The sequence below is a fragment of the Lepeophtheirus salmonis genome, chromosome 12 (assembly GCF_016086655.4).
Source record: "Lepeophtheirus salmonis chromosome 12, UVic_Lsal_1.4, whole genome shotgun sequence".
NCBI classification, from domain to species: domain Eukaryota; kingdom Metazoa; phylum Arthropoda; class Copepoda; order Siphonostomatoida; family Caligidae; genus Lepeophtheirus; species Lepeophtheirus salmonis.
This window is the reverse complement of record NC_052142.2, coordinates 11,673,634-11,699,728: the sequence shown is the minus strand read 5'-3', so window position 1 is coordinate 11,699,728 and position 26,095 is coordinate 11,673,634. Positions and strand designations below refer to the sequence as shown.

The window sequence follows — 26,095 nt, the reverse complement described above, 5'->3', positions numbered from 1 at the left end:
CTTTTATTACCTGCACACGGGGTTTTTTAAGTAAAAAATATGTTCGAAAGATATCTCCATGAAATATGTTAGTATTAATTAAATTTACAGAATTTTAGGGTTCCACTTGTTAAAAAAATGTATTCCTGATTCCATATTCTTAGGAATTAAATGCATTTTTTTTTTCTTTTTTCAGTTAAATAAATTTTTTCACCCTATATCATTAAAGACTCAATTTTAGAAGGATTTTGTTAGTGTCAAAATGTATTTATCTCTTTCAGATTATATTATCTAATTGGTTAAGAAATGCAATTATATGTTTGTCAGGTGATCCTAATTTTTTAATTGATTTGAGTCCGTTAGTGTGCTTTGTATATACTACAAACAAATAAATCATCTTTATCACACTGACGAAAGACATAAATTTAATATATAAAACTGAGTCCGTGTTGTACAGGGTTTACTGTTATTAAGTAATATTGATTAGTAATACTCGTACCAACAGTGTTATTATTTTTTTTGCCTTATATACAATTGTTTCTCAGCAAAAGTCACAAACCTATTCATTACATTATTCAATTGATACTAATACAATAAGGAGGGGAAGGCGTGCTAAGGTAAATATGTGGAATGTGCAAACTTTTTAGCTCAAAGGCTGCATTCAAAATTAGATTATGTTTGAGGTGTATTATATTTAAATAAAATACTATTAGACAAAAAAATTATTTTAAGTATTAATTTAGGCAAAACAAATAACTCGTTTGTATCAGATTATGAGTATTAATGATATATGTGCATTTGATCACAATCATTAACCAACTTTTCAAAAATAGGAGGGAAGTTGGTCGTGCGGATTCTTAAAATAGAGTTAAGATTTGTGTCTGTTATGAGTGACCTATTCTTTCATTTGTTAATTTAGATTATTAGAAATATTTGTTCGCAAATGTACGTTGATGCAAATATCACAAACATTTTTCTTGAAAAGTTTTTGAGATTTTGAAGTTTATTTGAGTTAAGAAATGCATAAAATCACATGAACAAATACCCCATTAACTTGTAGTTCAATCTTTAATTCATTTATATTTAGCAATATGTCAGCAGTAAGTGTAAATTACATACACATTAATAACTTTCCCTTTCCTTTGAAAAATTCCAAAAAATATTTTCCATATAAAAAACATAACAAATTTGAAATCTTCATGCGTTTTTAAGTAATAATATAAACTAATATATATAAAAAAAATTCTTTGTAGCGGCATATAACAAGTTTATAGATGCTTCATATTCAAAATAATTGATTAATTATTAGATATAATCAATTATATTTTTTATAAATATTAAAAACTAATATGAAAAAAAATCAATCAAAATGGACTTTTTTAAAAAGCATTTTCTTTTTAAATTGAAATGGAAGGTATATTCTACAACTTCAGCAAAGATATAAAGCACTTCAAGATTTAAGAAAAAAAAGATATTTGCTTCAAAGTAAAATCCTTCATTTTACTCAATTTTTTAGTGGTTATATATATTTTTTATTATTTGTAATAAAGATAAAGTAATAAATAATTAATTTTTCAAATGCTGAATGTTTGTTTCAATTTGTTGTTTACTTTGATTTTCATCCGTATAGTTCTTTTATTTCTAAATATGGCACTGAATTTTATAACTATACCCTTAAAACTTGATTTAAAAAAAGTTTTTAGAGTAGGAATGTTTTAAGGGTCATTTTCGTGTTCCACGGCTTTAATAACAATAATAATTGTAGATTTAACCTTTGGGCATTCTAAGAACTCACTTCTTACATAATGTAATAAATAAAAAACGATGCTAGTTAAATTGATCCAAATACTTGTTTGTACCAATTGGTTTTTTCTTTCTTTCATAAAATCAACTTTATCCCATTATTTTATGAAATCCTAGTCATGTTTCATAATAAGACTGCTCATTTTATTTAAATAATGTTTGATTTGGTAATAATTTTTCTATTTATGTTTCAGTTCCTTTGCTACATGTATTATCGAATCACGTAAAAACAACATGTCCAATCGATCTATCTCGCGAGTGGATTGGAATAACTGGCTTAGAATCGACTTTAAATTCTTCTCCTAACTATTCAAAAACTGTACCTTTGCTTCTACAAGACTGTACGACTTTATTTTTACATTTTTTATTGATGTTACCGATTCAACTAGATATTGGTAAATATTCTCCTATTAATTCTGATAATCTGAACTAATTTGTTTTCTATATTATATAGTTCTCTTTGAAACTCTGACCAAAGCCCACTTTAATTTGCAACTTATTCAGAGTATGGCTCGTACATCATGTGCAATTACTGATGTGGAGAGAGAACATATGAGATTTTATTCGTTAAAATCTTGTGTTCCCAGTACATTTCCTGAGTACCTTGGTCGGATAGTGGAGTATCTTGGAACTAGTTCTTTATATAATAAGGTAATACTTTCATTTACTAACTCTCAATTTTTATTTTCAACAATTATTTATAGTTAAATAAAATCATTAATAAAATAGTCGATATCGAAAGCCATGTCCAGAGACTCACATTGCCATTTTTACGGATTGTTTCTGTTGTTCGCCACTATCTTTATTCTGAGCCTCTTCCTGAGATTGACCATCTGAATGATGAATTTGCTATTCTTGTGAAGTTTCTACATTTGAATAACTATACTAGAAATAATTCAACTACTCCTTCTATAAAATGTTTGAATTGGTTTTCTAAGAAAAATACAAGAATACATGTTTGGTTCAAAGAATTTGAATCATTTTCTATAAAAAGTACAACCTCTTCATTTCGGCTATTATGTAAAAATACGTTATGGGCACAACCTCAATTACTGCAATTGCCAAAAAACTATGATGCTATTTTTCAAGTAATTTTTTGCTCACTAATTATTTTTTGGTTATTTTATATTATTTTTGTAATTTAGTTTTACCATAAAAAGGAGTGTGGGGTCTGTCATCAAGTACCTAAGGACCCCTCAATATGTCTTCTTTGTGGAGTTCTTGTTTGTTTTAAAGAGTCTTGTTGTCGATTTGGAGGAAATTCCAATAACGGTATTCCTTTTTTTTTTTTTTTTTTTTTTTTTTTTTTTTAAAGTCTTATAAACATTTGTTTGATTAATTTTATCAACGTTTTAACTTAAATGTTATAAAATAAACTCAATATTATATCACTTTTTAAATTATAGGAATGTGTGAAGCTATACGCCATTCATTTGATTGTGGTGCTGGCACTGCTATGTTTTTGGCTGTAAATTCATCCTATATAGTTGTTGTTCGAGGTAGACGTGCTTGTGTATGGGGTTCCATTTACTTAGATTCTTTTGGTGAAGAAGACAAAGAATTAAAGTAAGTTTTCATTGAAGATTAATTTATAATTATATTTATATACATATAATTAAAATAATAGGCGGGGAAGGCCTTTATTTTTAAATGATGAACGATATAATTTACTTCAGCAACAATGGATAAATCACCGTTTTAGTCATAATAATCGAACATGGATTTGGCATTGGAATCAACTATAGAATAAAGTTGGCTTTTCAAAAATAATTTTCAAAGATTAATTGATGCGCTATATACAAATGTACATATAGTGTATGGTACTTATGAAAAAAAAATATGTATATATTTTTATTATGAAGTCTAAAATATATTTTGATTTGTATTCACTAGAACATGGCTTTGATTTTATGTATTAGTATCAACCAATGATTTTATACAAGATATAGCGATCCCGAATTTTTCCAAAGATTTTGCAATTTAGATGATTATTTCAAGGCCCTTATACAATTTCTAAAATATTGCTCCAAATGTAAGTAATAATGAGTATGTTTACCTCTATTATTAATGCACTACGAAATATTAATGTTGAGTTGGAACGGTAATTTTGATAGTATAAAGAAAAGTATGTTACTTTGAGGTTATAAATGAAGAAAAAGAAAACAATTTTTTTTAATGGACAAAGCAAAAAAGTTCGTGCTTTGAGGGTTAAGGGATTTAAAGTTTATTTTAACCAACTTACCTGATTAATTTTCGTTTAAATATTTAATTTTTGAAGATTTATTTACTTATTTGTCTTACTGATACACACTGAATGTTTGGGGGCGCTACTGTCGTGCATTTGCCAATAGTGCTTGCCTGTAGATAGACCTCTATATGCTTATGCTATGTGGTATTTACCACATATGATGTTGGTGGTGTGTATCGGACAAAACATCTAACTCAAGTTTAATTTTTTAGCCAATTCCGGATCAAAAGTCGTGGATTTAATCTTGAAATCCTGTTATTACCCTGAATTTAAAGTATTTTTGTATTTACGTCATCGATTTGCAAATACTTTAACGAGTTGAAAAAAAAATAGATTATAGTAGCTGCTGCTGCAATACAATGGGCAAAACGAAGAGAAAAACAACAGTTAACATTATAAAAGGAAAAACGACATGGGCTTTTGTTGTTCTTTTTTAATTTTTTTAAATTCTTATACAGATTGTCGTTATAGGTTTTAACAATATTTGGACAAGAAATTTCAATCATGTTATTGTTCTTTTTGCCAAAACGACGGCAAAGTTGTGTTGGTTGAGCGAAAGCAAATGTTGATACAAGGGTCACACATTTTTGTCAACCCATTTTACTAATCGAATTTCCGTTTCATCATCAATTAATCTAGCTTTTTTTAAAATAATCAGTGTTGTTCGTTATCATAATACTATTTATCCATATTGTAATTTAGAACATGAATGTTTATAAGTTCTGAAGTCGATAAAAAATATCCCAAACAAACGAACGTAAAGAATTCTTTACAATTTAAATTCTTATTATAAAAATGCTAGTAAAGGAGAAATAGATGGAAATATCAATAATATTATCTAAAAATTAGGTAATAACAAACAACTCAATATTTTTTTTTTTTTTTAAATATAACGAAATTTAGCAAATAATTTGAATCATAAAAGTCACTGAGTAAGGAAACACACTTGTATACAAAATAACTTATTTATGGTCAATAAATTTCAATTAGAAAAAGAAAATAAAGGAGAAACAAAGATTCAAAGTACTCTTATATTGTAGATCAACAAGATAATAGGCATATTAAATTTTTGTCTAATTCATCTTTGGATTAAAAAAAAATGACGATTTCAAACGTAAATAATTCTTTACATTCGTCCTTATAGGGTTAAAAGACACTTTAATATCGCTTCCACATTTTAGTGGCTTAATAAATATCACTATTCTTAAGCTTATATTGCCTCCAATATTTTACCAAGACCTCGTTCGTGAAAAGTTAGCTATACATATTGCCCGTACTTTGCTGCAATTTAAAGTCAAATGGATAAATAACGAGCAAAAGAACACTATCAAAAATAAACTAAAAACTATAAAGCATTCGTAACTGTTGTCGCATATTAACATCATGTCATAGAAATTTGCAAATTTCCTTGTAGATCATACTTTATACCCTCATTGTGATCGTTCATAAGATTAGTTATACACACTGGGCGCACAAGGGAGCCACTATCAATATTAGTCACAATATCGTCTTACTAGACCTTTATATGTATATGCTCTGTGGTAAATATCAGATATCTATCACTAGACTTGGTCAACTGTAAATATATTCTTGTCCATATTTGAAAAATAAATAGAAATATATAATGTAAAGCTTGCTAAGCCTAAACATTTCTGCATAAAAGGTCAATATTTGCCTTTGGGCCCGTTCATACTCAAACCAAGCTCTTTGAGCTGTGGTAAAATTTTGTCCTTGAAATTTCCATCTTTTTGTATAATAATTTTGTGGAAAAAATAACCCTCGATAACAGGTTCATTTGTATAAATATTTTCAAAATTATATTATAAAATTTTGCAGAAATTGAAAATACTATAATCTACTGTTTAGGTTCACAATTTTATTCCAAATATGCATCGTTTTGTGTCATTTCTTCTTACAAATTGAAAATTGACTAAAAAAACGAAGTAATGTATAAAACCCTTCAATATCTTAAGGTATATATAGTAGAATAGAAGAAATAACTCATCTCTACCACGTTGATATCAATGCCATTTATAACTTGGAATTTTTGATGTACGGTCTATGGGATGGGCAACATCCATGATAAAGAGGAACTTTTTTTTAGCACTATCATTGGAGGGCCACATGACCAGGAACTTCAAATAACTTATTACAGACGCTACAAATGATTCTCAATAAGAAAACATAATACATAGTATATGTATTGATATCTGTACGTTTATTGCACCAATATCCAACTATTTTCTGCATATAAATGCATTTTTACATGTTCTTAATAAGCAACAAAGACAAAACATTTACTTAAAAAAATACAAAAAGTAATTTTAATTCCTTCATATAAAAAAGTTTCTTTAAAAACATGCATTCAATTATGACAATTTTAATTAAACCTGCTGGCTCAGAATGGATTGGATGCCAATGTCAATTTTGTGGTACCAATGAGCATCAAATGAAACAAAGTATAATCGTTGTTTCTCTCTTTGGATTTTATATACTTCATTTGCGGCCTACACTGAGTGAGGTTGAAGGCAGTGTGCTGCCCAGCTGCAGTTGACCATCCCTGGTCTATATGAATAATCGGTGTCAGGAAAATATGGCAGATGAAAAAATGGTAAAGAAAAAGTGACCAAATGGAAAAAATGCCAAAATTCTTTTAAACTTATATCACCATTATAATATATGTTAAGATGAAATAAAAATGAAGAAAAACGACAGCAGTTTGAATGAAAGAAGTACTAATAACATAATTCTCTTTTATCAGTTAGAATATCATTCGATATGTTAAATTATTCTTATTAGACTAGACTCAAGGATTGACGAACAAACACGAACGTATATTGATAAATATAAGGCATCTGAAATTTTCCAGGGTCTGAAGCCATATGTACCGCAATTAACCAAATTAGATCATTACAAGACTGTTACATAATTTTTTAGAGCATTTTCTATAATTATTAAATATGTATATATATATATGCAATAAATATATTAAGTGATGGAATTAAACATTGACAAAGGAATTTACTTTAATATATTTTTTTTAAGTATTATGAAGTTGGAGCCAGATACTCATTCTAAATTGTAATGAATGAATATATGGAGTTGTAATATTCCTATTCTTTGATAAATATCACTGAAGATCATTAATACATTCAAATGTCATTGTATCATACCAGAAAAATAGACATGAAAATTCTTTGGAAGAGCCTATAACTCCATTCTTATGGTTCTCATAATTTGGCTTGATATCCATTGGATGTATGAATTCACAGTCCTAGATATACAACTTTGAGGATTTGATTCCTTTGAGTAACTACTTATGCAGCCTGTGTCGTTGTCTTCGCACAAGAAATAAGGTTTATGAAGAGACGACGAACATTGTTCTAATACAATTTCCGATTGCCACAACTGTACTGAGGCTACAGTTTTCCTTGTGCTCTCAAATTACAAAAAACCTTTCACTTCCTCTCCCAATCCTCACTGTGGTTTGTCACACCACAGTCAACCGCCTCTTCTTCTAATACGTCCTGGATCTTGACGAAATAAAGTTAACTGTTCTTGGCTAATATTATGATAATATCTGTTGTCAATCCATGAGTCTTGTCCTATATGAATAATCCATCATATCAAATGATATTATAATTGATAATTAACTGATTAACACTTCTTCCATTCGAACCGTTGTCGTGTTTTTTTATTTTTCTTTTATCTAAATATCTATTATATTTGGTGATAGGAATTATATCAATTAAATTTTTTTTTGTCTTTTCTTCCAATTTGTCTCTCAGATAAATCAGATAATCATATAACTTTGACACTTCAAGCCTCACTCCCAATTTTTTTATTATTCATGTGTCCCTTTTGCCATTTGAAAATAAGTTTGTAAATGATTCTAGAGTTTTAAAGATAATTTACCTGTCTTGTCTCCCATAGTTTTATCTTCAAAACATGTTTATTCGGCTATTACATATAAATAGTTATTGTGTGGAATCATCATATAATTATATTATAATATTAAAGAACTGAAGAGTTTCATAAATCAAAGTATAATGGAAAATATAGCGATGAAAAAAGAAAGTTATCATTCTCCACAGACGGCTCCTTCATTGGATCCACTGGACGAATTAATAACTTTTGGGAAAATAAAATCCACGATACTTAGGGTGATGTCTTCGAAGAAAGTTAAAACAATGGGCTGTCAGACACCTTATATTAAAAATCCTCGACTGGACTTTGTGTCTTAGATGTAAAAAAAAAATTTCGATTATGTTGGTGAAATTTTCTATAAAGGCCTTAATACGACCTGCTTCGAGGAATTGAAGATTAAGAGAGTTTTTATAAACATAAAAGTACGGGGAAGGGAGATTGGTCTGGGGGATTGTTTTTTTTAAATTTCATAAGTGACTGGGAATTCAACGAATTTCTAGATTACATGTTCTTGAATCTACAAAAAGAAACATATTATATCAGATCAATAAACAACATACGGAAATCTATGGGTGAAAAGCCTTTTGTTAGTGGAATATTCATTGTTTAGGTTCCCCAATACTTCAAGGTCTGTGATAGGGACTTCTGACCTTGTTAATCATTGCCTCTATAGGTAAATTACTCCAGATCAAAAGACAGAAAATTAATTCAATGTACCAGTGAGGAGCAGAGAAAGGTTCCTCCATCCTCAGCTCCTTCATTGAAATTATTAAGTCCATTCATCCTTAAGTCAACTTTGCTTCGTATCCTATTTTTAAAAGAACCCATTTCATAAATGACCCCTTCAGTATCTTTGATGTATATGAAGCAGAAATGTATCAATGGAAAACAAGTTGAAAATAATTATATACTCTTAATGTTCCGTTTTTTTATCGATATTATTGTTCGCAAAGGATATTCTATTCTGGTACTACATAATAAATAGTGATTGGGAACAATTTATTTTATTGAGAACCACAAACTTATTTAGTCTGGAATCTTTTTATTTATTTATTTTTATGTATATATATACGTTTACTTTGTTAATAACCAAAATAAAAAACCAATTCATAATCGAAATCAATTTAAAACGATAAAAAAAATACTTAAGAATGAAGTAAAACAGGAATCGTATGAAAAGATTAGTTTTGATTAAGTCTTCATATTCGTCCTCCCTCAATACAATATGAAGAAGAGCGAGAGCGACAGAAAGGGAAAAGGAGAGTGCCGGCCCGGCAGTTTGCAATATGGTTAAGCACGTGCGCACAATTCATTCTGTTAGTATTTGCACTTGTCTCGTCTTGTGTATGGTGTTGGGGGAGCCAGCAATCTCGAGCGAGTGGCCTCGAAAGTCGTAATCAAATTGCAGTACCATGCACGGTACCATGATGTTTCTCCCACGAGTCCTTTAGCTTTGGCTGCTCTAAATGAGTTCAAATGGATAAGGTTGGCCGAGAGGAGAGAAGATAGATGGAAAGGGAGGGCCTCCTCAGCTCCAAAGCTTAACTGCGTTAATAGTCTAGCTTCGTTACAACGCATACACACCACCACAAAAGGCGAAGAAGAGAAAAGGAATAATTAGACAAAGAGAGAGTCTGGAATCTTATTGTATTTTCTCATTAATATTTGGATAACGTTAAATAATTTCTTCATTAGTTGATACATATGTGTAGAATCCAATTTTGGATTAAAGTTTAATTTGGATTTAAACATTTTTATTTATTGAAATACGTGTTTATTTTAAAAATCTAAACATCGAACTAACTCACAAAACAACAACAAAATAATAATAATAACAAGGAAAAGAAAAGAAAACTAAATAGACTCCAAAACATGATCTGAACAAGTATGTATAAATAACTCTAATTACTAGCACCACATACTTCCCCCCTCATAATTATTTCGGTTTTAAATTGTAAATGGATATTGACTTAGGTTTTCTATTAATTATAATAAAATTCTTTTTGAATTTTTTAATTACTTTATAGGGACCATTAAAATGAGGTGTTAGCGAAGATCTAATAGGAGGGTTTAAAACATAAACTTCTTTGTCCTGCATTAATCTTTCATAGATTTCATTATTTGTATAAGAATCATTTTTTAAATTTTATATAGTGTTAAATTTAGATTTAATATCTATGTCATTAGGAAGCAGTGTCCCTGTTGAACAAATTTCTTCTCCAAATACCAATTCTGCAGGAGAAACATTCTTTCCTGATTTTACTGTTGTCCTAAGGTCAAGTAAGATCCTATGCAATACATCAACACAACTGTGGGTTGACTCCAGTAATTAGCACCGAATAACTTATTTGAGAGTTCAGCTGCCTCTAGATTATATCATGAGACATCATGTGTTCTCGTTCAATTAACCCATTGGTCAGTGGATGATATGGACTTGTTTTTATATTTAATTCTTGTAGTTTTCCCCAAACTAAATAACCGAATTATCCTCCTTGATCGGTTGTTATAATTCTTGGGTATCCAAATATTGAAAACCAATTTTCTTTCAGTTTTTTTATTATATTCCGTTGCTTACGATAGACATAGGATATACTTCCAACCATTTAGTAGCACGATCAATAACAGTAAGAACCATATTATTTCCTCTTGCTATTGGGAATGGCCCGATGAAATGAGTGGATGTGATAAAAAAATTTAAATGGAGATTTTATTTTATAAAATGTTAACTTTGGTAAATGGTTTTTCTTGGCTCTTCTGCAAATTGAGCAATTCTGTACAATTTGCCTTATGTCAAAAGTCATAGCAAAAATAATCTGGCTGGATCTTTCGAATTGTATTCTTAATTTCACGCTGATATTCGTTATGAAATAATGACAAGACCTTATCTATCATTGTCTTAGGAACTACAGGTCTACCATTCTTTGCTTGAACATCATAAAGTATGTCTTGTCCATCAATAGCAATTCATTCTGCTAATGGGTATTTAGTAAGGACATTTTCCTTCATTTGTTAATATCTCCAAGTCTTCCCAACAATAACATCTAACTTTACTAAATTTATTCTTGAAAGGAAATCAGCTGGTACATTATGCTTCCCTGATATATGAAATAAAGTTATGTTCCTTTTGCTTAACTCTGCAAAATAACGATGGTATTTGCTGGGCCATTTAGGATCTTTCACAAAATGAGCCGTAACTAATGGTTTATGATCGGTGAGACATAATACATTTTTACCTTCGATAATGTAGCTAAAATGTCTGAATACTTCTCGTACACCTAACAATTTCCGAGTAAAGGCCGAGCCTTTTCGTTCTCTTTCTGACAATATTCTACAAAAAAAAGGTACCAGGACGAAATTGGCAACCCTATCCCTGTTCTAAAACACCTCCAATGCCTTCATTAGAAGCATCGACACAAATTCTAAATTTTTTTTCAGGTATGTAATTTGTTAGTCTTGTTATATCATCTGTCCTTATCTTGAAATTTTCAAACGCATGATTTAATTCAGAAGACCAGTTAATGGGATCCTTTTTCTTTTTGTTATTAATAGCTTTGTAGAAAGGATGTAGTAATGATCCAAGATGTGATCTGAAACGTCTATAATTATTTGCCATTCCGATTAACTTATTAATTCCTCGAACATTCAAAGGTCTTTCAAACTGTCTTAACTCGGACATTCTTTTGTCTAATGGCTTGATCCCTTTTTGACTTATAGTAAATCCCAAACAGTATATCTCCTTTTTACAAAACTGCCTTTTACTTATATTGTAGCTAAGAACATTTTCTTTTAACTGTTTTAGCACTTCAGTGATTAAATTATGGTGCTCCTTCTCTGTTTTTGAAAACAATAAGATGTCGTCTATACATCCAAAACAACCATTGATATGTCCCAATACTTTATCAATCATTCGCTGAAATGAGCTGATCGCATTCTTCAGTCCAAACGGCATGCGAATATTTTGATAAAAACCACAAGTGCTTTCTTTGTCTTTAGGCAACATTGGAACTTGATAGTAAGCTTTTAACAAGTCAAGCCTACTAAAATAACAAGATTTATATAAAGTGATTGAAATGTTGTACGGCAGGCATAGTATATTTGTCGCACTTTGTAACATTGTTAAGCAATCTGTAATCACCGACTAATTGCCAATCACCCTTTTGTTTTTTAACTAAGTGTACTGGGGAGGACCAACAAGATTTTGACTCTTGTATTATTCCCTCTTTCAGTAATTTTTATATCTCAGACTTAAGAATTTCTATTTTTTCCTTGGTAAATCTTCGTGGTCGAGTAACAAATGGCATACTTTCGTTTAAAAGAATTATCATGCAACGCGGGAAAATTGTGGAGTATTTTGTCTACTTTTGAACATGAAGAAATCTCGTTTATATAATTGATCGCACTACTATCTTTAATCAATTTTCTATTTGCAATATCAACTACAATTTCGTATTTTGTAAGAAAATCGAAACTAATAACTCCAAAACTCATATCCGTAACAATAAAATTCCAAGATATTGGGTCCATTCCAGGTAATTGAACCTTTTTTGTTGTGTATCCAAAAAATTTCAATACTTTGTTGTTTTCAGCCAATAACATAAGACAGGATTCTCATAAGGATACTATTCGAAAATTAGGAATCAATGACCGTTCTGCTCCCGTATCAATCAAAAAAGTTATAAGTCTTTTAAAATTATTTGTAGAATCAGTAATATGGGCCCGTAATCTAAACAAATTTTAGTTTTTTTTAAATAATTGATAAATATTCTAATATAAATAGAAGATAGAGGTAGAAGATATAATTTTGGAATCTTTAGATTTAATATTAATATTTTTTACATAAGGCGTCAGGTATACCCGACGCATTATTAGTTATTTGCACTTTTATATAAAATTTCAAAGCAAACATAAGGAGACAAACAACGATAAGAATTACTTCCATATTTATAGTGAAATTGACATAGGGTTTTTTGTTTATGATTTTAAATATTATTAGGTGTGTATTTTTTAGCAGGTAAAAATTCTTTAAGCTGAAAACGCTGGCACACATTGTAATCTTTTTTATTGTTATGATTAATTTCTTCGTGGGAGTGTTCCTTCTCCTCTTTTAACAGATGAATATGCAAATTGTTTAATTTACACGCACTCTCTTCCGTCTTCGCACATGGGGCATTCTCTCGAAACTTTGATTAAAGTGTTGACGAGATGATAAAGGAAGGCATTCACTAACCATGTACTTGATCAATGCCTCTTTAAAATCCTTTTTGTTTTTACAAATCTTGTTAATCAAATCCCAACCTCTAGATTCCATTTCACTTACTTCTATATTATCACTGTTTCTAATTAATTTAACAAAATCAATAGTCAGATTCAATGAAAAATCAGGAATCTTATGTATTATATCTTCAGATATAGCACCAAGGAGATAGTTATATTGGTTATTTCTTGAGTTATCTTTGCTAGCTCTAATTGAGCCTCCGCACGAAGAAAATCTCCATACGGACGAAAGGCCGTGAACCTTGGTAACTTGACCGAAACGTGGCTTATGTCTACACTTTCATTTTTAGTTACTTCGTTACAGTGGATTCTTTCTGTCTGTAGAATCCAATTTTGGATTCCACTTTAATTCGGATTTAAACATTTTTATTTATTGAAATACGTGTTTATTCTATGTATCTAAATATCGAACTCGCTCACAATATAATATCAAAATAATAATAATAATAGCAAGGAAAACAAAAGAAAACTAAATAGACTCCAAAACATGATCTCAACTAGTATGTATAAATAATTCTAATTACAAGCACCACATATGTATATAATAAAAGATATACTCATGCTCCTGTTCTTTACTTAGATTATATTTTTAAATAAAAACTATATTTGGAATAAATATATGATAATACATTTCATTAATCAAAAAATATTTACTAGATTTGGTAATTAGTCCATTCATTTTGAAAAAGCTTTATTCATACATAATAAATATTTATAATTTGTATAAAATTCCGATGGATTTTGGTAATCTTTTTGTATTACAATATCTGAGATTTCTTCAACCGTAAATTAATCAGGGGTAGTTTGCTCAAATAGTTGATCCATAAAAATACTGTATTGACTATGATTTTTAAGTGAATATGAAAATTTCTTGCAGTAAGAATGGCATTCAGCATTGTTGGATTTATTTCTTGTAAGCTTTTCTTTTACTCTAACTTACACAAGTAGAAAACAGAGTGAGAGATAGAGCAGGAAAGAGACTAATTCCTCTTCTCCCTTGAATTGTTAATGAGTGATGCCATCAAGTCAATCTCGAGTCTTTCAACAAAATGACTGTATAATGATTTGTGACTCGAGTCTGACTTGAAAAAAAGAAAAAAATGACTTGTCATTCGAGTCTCACTTGCACCTATATTACTCGTGACTTTACTTGGACTCAATTTGGTTTCACATCTGTTTCCTAAATCGGACTTCATACAAGAATAAGACTTAAAAACCTAATATGGACTTGATAGCATATTCAACTCATTCTCGAAAATTAGTTGGTACATGTGAAATAAAATGTTTCCTAACAGGCAGAAGCGTCTGCAGGATTTTATTTTGGGGGTTAAGATTTTTGGGTGGCCTCTGAATAGGACAAGTAATTTTTGGGGCCCTCCAGCCCATTTAGCTTCATTCCATGGAATGATTCAACTTCTTTTCAGATTCAATTCTGCGTTAAGAAATATTAACAGCCTACCTCAAAGAATGTGAACGAGGTCTGAAGATCATCTCTGGGACAAGGTGGTCTGAAAGAGCTGATACAACAAAAGCAATTTAAAGTGCATTAAATGAAGTAAACTTCATTTATGTAACCCCAAGGATTTTACAATATGAGGCTTATCAATTAAAATGGTCTTTTTACTACTAATTGTTAATTTATACACGTGACAACGCTCTAATACTTTTATTAATAAAGAAACCAAATCCATAAGCAATATCATCGATGACCAATATCAAAAGTGTCCAGATTCATCATATTCAAGTCTGCTCCTGTATCTGCACGCCACTTTGTTGTCTGAAAACTAAAACTTATTGAATATATTATTTTCAGTCTTATGGATTCTTTGTTTGAAAGTTGGCGTATGATTAAACATGAGGAAATATTTGTTGTTCACCACAACGGTATAGTTGATAAACTAGACGAGGAAGAATATGATTGATGCCGATCAGTTTGAAGAGATCCAACACTGACTTTGATGAATGGAATGATATAGAGGGACACAGATTTGCGGAATGCCCCTTACGATTACAAGTCTCAAATAGTAGTAGGAAGCACCGTGATGTTGAATCTCTTTTTTTTTTAAACATATAGAGCACTTATTGTTTGAATTATAAATCTTCTCCTCGATACACATTTGTTTCTTTTTCTTTATTATGGTTCTTCGATCTTCTGTAGATATGGCTTGAAGAAGAAATCCACATATTAATCAATCAAAGGAAATGTTTCTCAAATCAGAAAAATCAGAAAATTGACGAAGTCTATTACACAGACTTTTATAATCTTGACTTTGTGCTTGTTTTATTGAGAAAAAATCCTTCAAGTAAAGAAAGGGATTTCTTAAGCTCCTTAAATGAGCTTCAATTTCCTTGAATATATCTTCCAAAATCTTATCAGTTTCTAAAGGGACTCTCACTGAGTATTTTATAATTTGTTATAATTCTGTAGAACAACAAGCCCAAAATGCGGATACTTGGAATATATTCTCTGTTTTACCTAGAGAGGTCATACTAAAGTAATTTTCCCAATGTGGTTTCCATATTATAAACGACCGATGAGTTGTATTTTCTGGAAAAATATGAGGTCTGAGTAGAGCAATTTTTGGTAAAATATCTGAGCTTTGTGAGGTAGACTCAGATGTACAATTTCTTATCTCCTTATTAAAATCAGTACGGAGTTGTATGCACTTCGTCTTTATCTTAGTGAACTCTAGATGAAAATGCATGACTTCTTGACCTTTTTCGCCACCTAATTAACTTTTTCATATTTAGATCAATTGGATTTCCATTGGTCCAATAAGATCTCCAGACTATAAGGTTCAGATCCCAGTTCAGTGTCTGTCAAACACAAAGCTTCGAGAGTTGAAGATGCAGAAATATACTGTAAATTCTGTCAGTCCAGTCTAGATACTTCTATACTTATGTTTTATGATTACCAAATAGTGATTCACTTAGTGTACATGGCCAGAGATGCCCACGGGTATGCTAAAACAAAACAAAAAAATAATAATTAACTTGGTAATCCTGTCAATTTGATTTTTTTTTTTTTTTTTTTTTTTTTTTGAAAAGAGCAGCTTAGCTGTCATGAAGTTTTATTAGAATATCCATGAGCAGCCCTAAGAGGGTTGGAAAGGAAGCAAAACAAATCCTACACCGTACCAAGTAAAAACATTGGCAAGAATTACTTCGAAGTAGATCATTAACTCTAGTCTTAGTCCAAAAAGGACTTATTGTCATAACCAAAAACACAACTTCTTAACTAATGTTTTATACCCAAGAATGTTTAAAGTATTAATACATAATCTTACACAGTTTTATCGAAGTTGATTGACTTACTAAATGTTCAGTTAAAGTATCTTTTAGAATATACGATAATTTCGATGAATCATTTGTATCACACCAGAAAGAATTCTAAAGTCCAAATTATTAAAATACACTTTTAAATTTGATATATATTCATGGTCCACAATATTTGTTAAACTGTTTTTGTTGTCAATGAAATTACTAGCTATCATAATATCTGAACCAGTCAAAGCAGTAAACGTCGACATTGAATTTGCTGAGGGGATCAGCCTCAGACCAAGAAGCACAATAGGCAAGGCAAAATACAATTTTCTGCTTTTAGCAGTATTTAGTATTATCTGTTGCTAGATAAGTCTACTGATTGTTATAGTACAACTACTGGTTTACATGCTCGATAGAACAAGAAATGGCACCCGTTTGCAGTATGCATGAAACAGCAACTGCGCAATACATACTCATGGAGGTACCAAAAACTTCGTAAAACTATAAACTTCAGTCGAATAATCTTCGAAGTATTACAGTTGATGGAGGAAAAAAACATTAATGGAGAGAGGAAGGGACTGGCGGGCATATCAGGAGTCAGTTGGAAGATTTTGGGCGCTCTGTTCATAAACTGCATGATATATGAGCTACCAACCTCTGTGAAATACTTGAATATATCTTGTGTACTGAAACCACTCGTTTCTACTGTGAACTTCATTTTGGATATGCACTCAATCTCAGTCAGTTCCAAGTTTTTCTTTAAGAAAATGATTCTAATTTCTTTGACTAGACTTATCACTCGTTTTTATAACCTCCGTATGAAATAGAGGGGTTTCTCACTGAAAAAGTTGATCCACAACTGTCAGATCCTACTTGGCTGTCGAAGTTGTCCTTTTTGGGCAATATTACATTACACATGAATAAATTGAACTTGAAACTTTAGGTAAAGTATAAACCTTGTCTGTGATCTTCATAGAATTATCTGAATAAGATGATTTGTGACTAGAAAGACCATTTTTTGATGAGATTTTCATATCTTAACAGAATTGAGAATGATAGTTCCAGAATCCTTTCGATTGTAGCCTTGATGATCTACAGTTGGAGCTCATAGATTTGAATGCAAATGACTTGTTGAAAGAATAGCGCACAGAAGGAAAACTAGTTGCATCTTACAGCTGCTTGCCTGATGATGACTTTCCCAAACTGAAGAACTTTACCGCTAGTATAGCATCACTTTTTTGTACAACTTATACCTGTGCTAAAATATATTTCAAAGTGAATTATTTTAAGTCAGTACATTGCACGCGATTTACTGATGAACCACTGAAAGCAATTCTGTGGATTGGATACAGCCGTTCCAAAACCGAATATAGATGATATCTTGAAGGCAAAACATGAGTTTCACAAATCTCACTAACCTTTTTTCCTGATTAGTTTGTAAGATTAGGATCTATGCACACTATGTCTGATGTAACTATCTTTTTTCTAACGTTACTTCGTAAATAAACATGTTAGTTGTTTTTGTTTATTGCACACCTCTAACCCATGATAAATTTGAAATGCTAAACTTAGATTTTCGCCTTTTTTCCCAGAGCTTTTGTTTTGGCTTGCTAATAATGAACATAATGATAATGTGGCCTGCGCTCAATATTCTTTCAGTTATCTAACCCATTGTAAAAAGTTTGTTTACCCCATTACATAATTATATTTCTTTCTTAGTGATAATTTAAAAAACTCCCAAAAACTAGATTCACCATATTTTTATTTTCTAAAAAGTTAAAATTCTAACTGGGGATTTAAACTAGGAACGGAGAGCTTACAATTAATCTTGGATAATCAAAGTGCTATAATTTATTACTCTTTAAAGGTGAGCTGCAATTTTATGCTATAGTTTTTCTGAAAGCTACACACCTGTAGCTATAAATGTTGTCATAAGTTTTTGCTGTCAATTTTTATCCATTTGCACATGACAAAACGCAAAGTGGTTTCTTGAGGAAACGGATTTGACTCAAATTTAGAATATAGTACTATTGATAGTAGTTAATACTCAACATGAAATTATGGATCTGTAACTCGGTCCAACTCTGAGTTATCAGGTATGAAAGACATTAGCATTTTGATTAATTTTTGATTTTGGATATATCGTTACATAAAGTAATAATAGGAAAGTATAATACATAATTGAGAAGCTATAATAGAGCTAAGCAAATACTTGTGTTATGTATTTTTTTCGATTTTTGTTATAAGAGAATAAGTTCAGTATGACCTTAGTATTTTCAGGTTGATGGTCTTTGATATTTTGAAATTATAACTATCTAAAGATAAGACACTTATACATCTCTAAAAAAAAGTTCAATGTTTAGAATTAGGAATAATGCTGTAAAAAATAAAAAAAATAACTTCATTTTTATAGCTCGCGAAATTACATAAATTCATAATATAAATTTGCAGGTTTGTACAAGAAATTTACTTGAAAGTTATGATTTAGAAATAACTACATTTTTAGTTTCTCATACATATGAATTGTATCATCAGTCGTCCCAAAACTTCATAAGTAGTTGGTTTGAGCGGTTTACTCTGAAACCATAAAGTAACTGTTTCACTAAATATTTCTTTTATGCATGTTTGTTGAATAATATTGATTATAACAAGACTGAAGTCGAGTCCATAATTTCTGAATCAAGTTCGAGTCATCAGTATCCGTAACTGGTACATTAAAAACGACACAGGTCAGACTCGAGCACTGGTTTATACATATTTCAATTTCCAGGGCAAGCTTATAAGACTTAGTTAGGAACTAGAGACGGTTCAATCCCATTTGATTTCATGTGGGTTGAACCAGTAAAATAATAGAAAATAGCCTATTGTCAGTGATGCAGTTTAAAAAAAATTAATCTAGCAGTTCAAATTAGATCAGAGGCCGGCTTTAAATATCCAACAAAGGAGAAGCGTCAAATTCCCAAATATTAGACAGGCAGAAATTAATTGCTCCCCGAGTACTGAGAGTAATCAACTTCTTGAAATTTAAATTAGTTAACACATAATTATGATTGATAAATTTATGTTTTTTGTTTTTTTTTGTATTCGTAATTAATAGAAAGTTAAAACATTAAAAAAAGTGAACAATTTTGTTATTTGTTTATGAAATTCCTTTATACATAATAAAGAATCTGTATTGTCAATAAAGATGGTATCAGAATCGGCGGAAAATTTGGTACTTTATAATAAAATTGAATAAATGTGAGAAGAAAAAAAATAATATTTTTCCTAAGGAGAGATAAGTCTAGTTTATTATTCATTGCTCATTATTCTACAACTTATATTATTTAACTATTTCAATTAAACCTTTAAAAAATACAAATAAGGTTAGTTACTACATTCGAAAAAGAAAAAAAGACATTAGGTTATACATGTGACCCAAGAGAAAGTAAATTTAATCTTTATTTTTTCTGACAAATGTTATTTTACAAAATACTCGGAAGTTAAACTTGAGGTGGGATGAGGCATTCCAAGAAAGTATTGCACAAATGTGTAAGTGTTGGAGGAACATTTGTAATACAGTGTAGTGATTAAAATTCTTGCAATCACAAATTGATTTTTCAAAATTTAGAAAAGTACTAGTACTAAATTCGGGCCATTTTAAGTATCAGAAAGAAGTGAATAAAATATTTATCGTTCGTCAGAGAGGGACCGTGGAATTTTTTTCAATAGATACACTATTCTCATTTCCTCACAAGTAAGAATTCGTTTCGTTTGTTATCAAAATAGTCTAAATAAATACGAAAGTTCATATAATCATGTTGAAATTATTACATAACATTAACATAAATAATCCTCAAATATTAACGAATTAAATACTTTATTGATATAATTCCATTTAATATTAATGTAGTATAAACAAATAATATAGAGTATCATTTATCGTTTTCTACGACACATTCGTTTATGCTCTTTGTGCCAATGCTCTTGTTGACACTCAATAGAGCAGTACGCAGTATTCCAACAACACCAGTAGATTGCCTCACTTTCACAATGATAACACTAAAGAATAAGAAGAAAAAAATAATTAAATATTCATAGATGTAGCTAAGAAAAAAATTATACCCATTGTTTTTTTTTGTTTTCTGATATTTCTTGTTTATGTTTATCGACCAGTTCTTCAATTTCAGTAATATGATCTGCTTTGAGTCTTTCTAAATCTCTTTCTAAACTACGTGTTGCAACATTTACGGCTCGTTTTTTTTCTTGCTCAAAGTCCACACGTAGCTAAATTAGACATATTAACATATTTAGCTTAAATTTGTGTTGAGAAAAATACCATATTTATATTAGAATCAGAAAACATACCTAAGCAGCACAAGCTTAAAAAATTTTACAGTTTCAAAAGTTGTGAAGTTTGATAGATGATTTCAAAAAAGTTTTTTTTTAGTATTAATCCAATTTTTTGGTATTTAGTTTTAATGTTTGGCACTTGCAGAAGATTGCAAGGACTTTTTTGAACTACTTTTAATAAGTTTATTTCAATATTAAATGTGATTAGGAACTACATATGGGATCTATTAATCTTAAGAAATAATGTAAAGTTGAAAAAACTTATAGAAATAATCCTTTTAAAAGTAGAGTGGATCTGTTAAAAATAATGCATTATTGATCGTTTGAATTAAAAGGAGCAAGAAAAATATAAAGAACAATAATTAGTACGTCTTTTTCCCCCATTGTTTTGAAGGACTTTTTTAACCATCACTCATGCAGTTTAAAACTATTCTTGAAATCAATATATTACATCAAACTTACTAAATAAACTAAAAAATTAGCAAATCGAAATCAAAAAAGTACTATAACATAACATGCATCCATAATACATCATCTTGCAGATTCTTCTATAAAATTAGCAAACGAGTATCTAATTTCACATCCTTTTGTTATTGATGTTATTAGGTAGTAAATTACCTTATCAGCAAATTCCTTCAATTCTCGATCATTAAGCTGACGATTAGAGGAGTTGGCAGCTGCAGCACTTGCTGCCGAAGAAATAGTCTGGGAAGGTTGTGGCATCTCAGATGCTACAACTACATTAGATGAAGAAACAGAAGCAGAGTTATTAAGAACTCCACCATTGGTATTAGAATATGCCTTTAGTAACTTTGAGGGTGTTTGTACTCCAGCATTAATAAAACGAGCTTCTTGTTGACTTGAAGATGAAACAAAATCTTCCGGCTCCTCCTAAAGAAAATGATAGAGACAATAAATGAATAATGAATTTTTAAACCAATAAATTAATGTTTTAGTATGTATAAAACGCAGGTGATACTTGAGACAAATGATGAAAACAACACATGGGGTCATTTTTTTAAATCGAAGTGATATATATATATTACTATACAGAGTATGTATATATTATTGCTTCTACCAGATTTTTTTTTTTTTTACAAAAATAGAAATATAATTTTTAATATAAATAAAATAAAATTCAACATAATAGATCGAGACAATATAATTCAATACAAATGATTTTATATCATTCAAAATTCAGAAATTTTTTACTTATTTTTTCTATAGATTTATTTCCATTTTTTTAATATTTTTGGTTAGGATTTCTTATAAACGGAAGAACTATAAAATTTGTTTGGAAAAGAAAATGTTATCATATAATTTTCAGATGTTACTAATATTTAATTTTTTTCAAAATATACATTTTTACTTTATTTTAAAATCGAATTATTTTATTATTTAGAAAATGTAAAATTGATTTTGGTTTTTTACATTTACATTTTTAAATACGTTAATTATAAGGTATTTCTAATTAAAATATGGAATAGCTACAGTTAGAGAAAGTGTTGTTATTGCACTGTATTTTTTATATTTAGACAAATCTATATCATATATTTAAATGTTAGTTATTAAACCATATATCTTCACTACATCCCCTCCCCTCCCCTAACACATTTGTCGCAGACAACGCATCTTAAAAAGTCTATTAAAATAAATTAACTGACATCGAGTAAAATGAGAAAATTTTAATACCAACGTTAAGAGCATGTATAGACACGATTATTAAGCAATGTTTTATATAGTTTTCTGAAGAGGCTAAGATTGTTACAAGATCTTTCAAATTAACGATGTGTTATAATTTGAACATTGTGAATTGAAATGGTTTGCAATAGTTCCATTTTAGGATAAAAATAACTCATAGTATTTTTTCAGACTTTGAAAGGTCTTATTAGTGAACTTGATTCAACTCCCATTTATAAATGGCTCCAGCAATCATAAATGTGATTCATTGCAGTGATTAACAGAAGTTTCACAACTCATTAGGAGTCGTAAATTAGATTATGTACAGGAATTCGATTAATAATAAGCCTACGTGTAATTTAACTAATGATGTCATGAATTTAATTTAATTGCAGTAAAATATTCACACCTGAAATTATATATTAAAAAGATGGTAACTCTGAGTAACAGAATATTTCAATTCTACCATCGACATTTGAATGAAATACTATTGAATTTTTATTTTACTGCTTCAATTCATTATAGTTTTTTCATATTTTTACAACATCAAAATCATCCAATAACAAATTGAATATTTGGAATCATGTATATTCTAATATATATATATATATATATAGAAACTTAACACAATTTATGAATAATATATAACTACATACATATGTAGATATATACATATTCTGAAAATGAAATAATTTGTTTTCAGATTAATATATTAAATCATCATATTTTAACATTTATGGTTGCAATAATCATGGTACAAATTATTCTTCGGGCTTTACACCCTAAACTTTCATAATTGAAATTTTTCATAAAATACCGCTATTAGCAAGGTTAATAGAAACATAAGGTTATACCCAAACGCGTGTACGTCTGATATTTGACTTCCACGACGCAATTAATATTGATATCATAGTAGATGAGTAGTTGCATGTTTTTTCAAAATATGCCTGTCCTGCCCAACAGTCGGTACAATATATCAGATTTAAAATTCTTGCAAGCCCAAATACTTGATGGTCTAGCCTTGTATTTCTATTAACCCTGGTTATTAGTATATCACGTATCCAAGATTAAATTAATTGATTGTTCCTGATTTTTTCAGAATTTTTGTACAATATCAACAACCTCTTCTTATCATAAAAATAATAGAGGTCCAATGAGAAAAAAATATTAAAAAGCTTCTGAAACCACACACAGACAAACACCACCTTTTTGAGATATATGTAGAGTTGAGTAGTTTCTAGCGAAAAAGAAAAAAACGAATAAAAGGCTAGAGCGATACATTTATTACAACTTGGTATATGTTGATATCAAAAACACAGGATTTATATCATTGGTCAGCAATGTTAAAGCCTTGCCAAAGAGGCATAATTATTTCAACAAAGTCGATCACGGCGTTATATGAAGGTTTAAAAAACGAATTTCAGCTTTCGTATATGTTGACATCATAGGATTGTCTAAGAAACTTTTTTCCAAAAATTAGATATATTGGACAATCTAACTCTCACCCTAATGTAGTAAAATCAATGGATCGATTTGGCATTATTGTAATCAGTGTAACGAAAATATTATAGTCTACATGCATCAATTACTCTCATTTCATGATTCAACAAGTAACGACGATTAAAAACTGAAGAGCAATAATCATGAATGTATTACAGATGAAACGTTTGAAGGCATTGAAGACTCTGATTTTACCACAAAAAAGAGAGAGAAAAAAAAAAAAAGAATTCAAGGACACAGAATCTGGTAGCGAAGATGAAAATGGAAAACTATAAAAAGGAGATTTTGCAAGTATTACTAACAAAATTAACTGTTAGGAAGAGATATTTATATATGTTATTGTGTATGTGGTTATATGTCTCCTCCACAAATTTCAAACATTAAGAATCCATACCTGCAATCTTTATGTTCCATATAGTCTATTGCTTTAAACTCCATCAAAAGGGGGACTAATACATAGAAAATTGAAGATGAATTTAATCACTTCCACGGAACTATGTAGATACTAATTCATTTGTTATGGGCAAACTTATAAAAATTATTCATAATAAATATCCTAATGAACTTCATGAAGTTATTAAAAAATTTCTACGTTCTCGAAAATTTATTCAACCAAAAAATATAAATTAACTAAACAAGAACCTAGTAAAAAAGGAAACTAGCTAGAAAAATAACTAATTTTGTCTGTTAAATTAAAGTTATTTTATTTCAATTTTTATATACTCGTATTAATATTTATAGCAACTTTTGAACTAATCTGTATATTTTTTATGTTTTCCAAATGTAGACAATTTTCCTCCAAAAACTATTATTTTTATGGTATATTTATTTTTAAAAACTGAAAAGATTTTAGTATTAATAATTAAGATAGGTCTCTTTATAATCGCATGTTTAAATCAATTGGTTAATTTAGTATTATACCTCCTTTGACGTCACAGCACACCGACAGTAAAAGGATAACACGCATCAGTCCAAAAAGCGTAATTGACATACCTTGCATTTCAAATTACCTTGATCTAATCAATGTATTTATGTTTAATTTTGGAACTTTTTCAGGTAAACTTGTATTGTTTATTTATTAAATATTCCAATAGAATATCTAAATTTCAAGTGAAAATATCTAACAAAATCAACTTTCTATATAAGTTGTAATACAAGGTTTATTTTTTAGTTTTAGCTATTAAAATATAGCAATTGAAATAAATATAAAAAAATAATAGCTTCCAAAAGATCTTTTATTTCACTTGATTTTGGTATTATTAAAAACATTAGGGATTGTAATCGAGATAACATATTAAATCATTTATCAGTCTTTCATATGTAGAAATGTTTTATAAGTTAATTGTAACTTATATTTTAATTTAAATAGTTCGTTAGAGTCAAAACATGGCTCCGAATCGAAATTATTCTTTAAAAAAAACGGATTTAAAAAAAAACGTTTTCTCATTTTCGTGTTCTGCAGCTTAAATAACAATAATAAATGTTAGTTTTAGCTGGTGGACGTTTCAATACATGCATTTTGCTGTTTAGTGTAATCGGTCAAGAAAATAAAGGTTTTCTATAACATATGATTAAAACTACATACAATATAATGTGAGAATGTAGTCGATTGTCAAGAATGGGCATCAACCGTTAAGGATGTCAATGCTTTGATGGATGAAAATTTTTACCAAAACCTAGATTTCTCGTCAACGAACTAAAATAAAATAAAATAAAATGATGAGGCAATGACAAAGGCACAATACATTATTTACGCACTATGAACCCAAAAAGAAAACAAAATGGATGAAATTTTATCGTTTTGATTTTTGAATGTTTGCAGTATTACTAAGAAATATTTTTTATTCAATATTTGTGGTAGCTGTTTTTCTTAATTTAAGGTCGATTTACTAAAGGTTAGAGAGAGAAAGGAAATATACATAAAATGAATAAAGGGAGATCTCTAGCTTGGTCAGATCTACAAAATCCTTCATATTTATTAGAAGTTTCTTCTTATGGCGAGTGAAGAAACCATATTGAGCGAAATTTTTTAATAACTACAGTATTTATTAGTTGGAATCGTTAAATTTGATAAAAAATATCTATCTA

The 26,095-nt window shown here is 29.4% G+C and overlaps 2 protein-coding genes and 1 long non-coding RNA gene across 9 annotated transcripts in view; 2 read left to right on the top strand and 1 right to left on the bottom strand.

Moving 5' to 3' along the window:
- Positions 1-3,677, top strand: part of Ubr3 (Ubr3 ubiquitin ligase) — a 66,328-nt gene extending 62,651 nt beyond the window's left edge. For 3 of the 5 annotated variants that reach the window (XM_040721990.2, XM_071892058.1, XM_071892057.1), the window contains 6 exons: positions 1,977-2,177; positions 2,237-2,433; positions 2,487-2,870; positions 2,928-3,054; positions 3,189-3,348; positions 3,410-3,677. In XM_040721990.2, coding sequence (XP_040577924.1) covers positions 1,977-2,177; positions 2,237-2,433; positions 2,487-2,870; positions 2,928-3,054; positions 3,189-3,348; positions 3,410-3,527 — 1,187 coding nt within the window. In that variant the 3' untranslated portion in view covers positions 3,528-3,677. The remainder of the gene's footprint in view (positions 1-1,976; positions 2,178-2,236; positions 2,434-2,486; positions 2,871-2,927; positions 3,055-3,188; positions 3,349-3,409) is intronic. The other 2 variants (XR_011782557.1, XR_005867094.2) reach the window with 2 other exon arrangements.
- Positions 3,676-24,234, top strand: LOC139906736 (uncharacterized). The gene is made up of 2 exons (XR_011782558.1): positions 3,676-3,814; positions 23,607-24,234. It is a non-coding gene; the product is annotated as an uncharacterized lncRNA (long non-coding RNA).
- LOC121126690 (zinc finger MYND domain-containing protein 11) overlaps positions 20,338-26,095 on the bottom strand; it is a 27,375-nt gene continuing 21,617 nt past the window's right edge. For all 3 annotated transcript variants that reach the window (XM_040721992.2, XM_071892059.1, XM_040721994.2), the window contains 3 exons: positions 21,446-21,718; positions 20,600-20,761; positions 20,338-20,536 (listed from right to left, as the gene is read on the bottom strand). In XM_040721992.2, the coding sequence (XP_040577926.1) occupies positions 20,414-20,536; positions 20,600-20,761; positions 21,446-21,718 (558 nt within the window). In that variant the 3' untranslated portion in view covers positions 20,338-20,413. The remainder of the gene's footprint in view (positions 20,537-20,599; positions 20,762-21,445; positions 21,719-26,095) is intronic.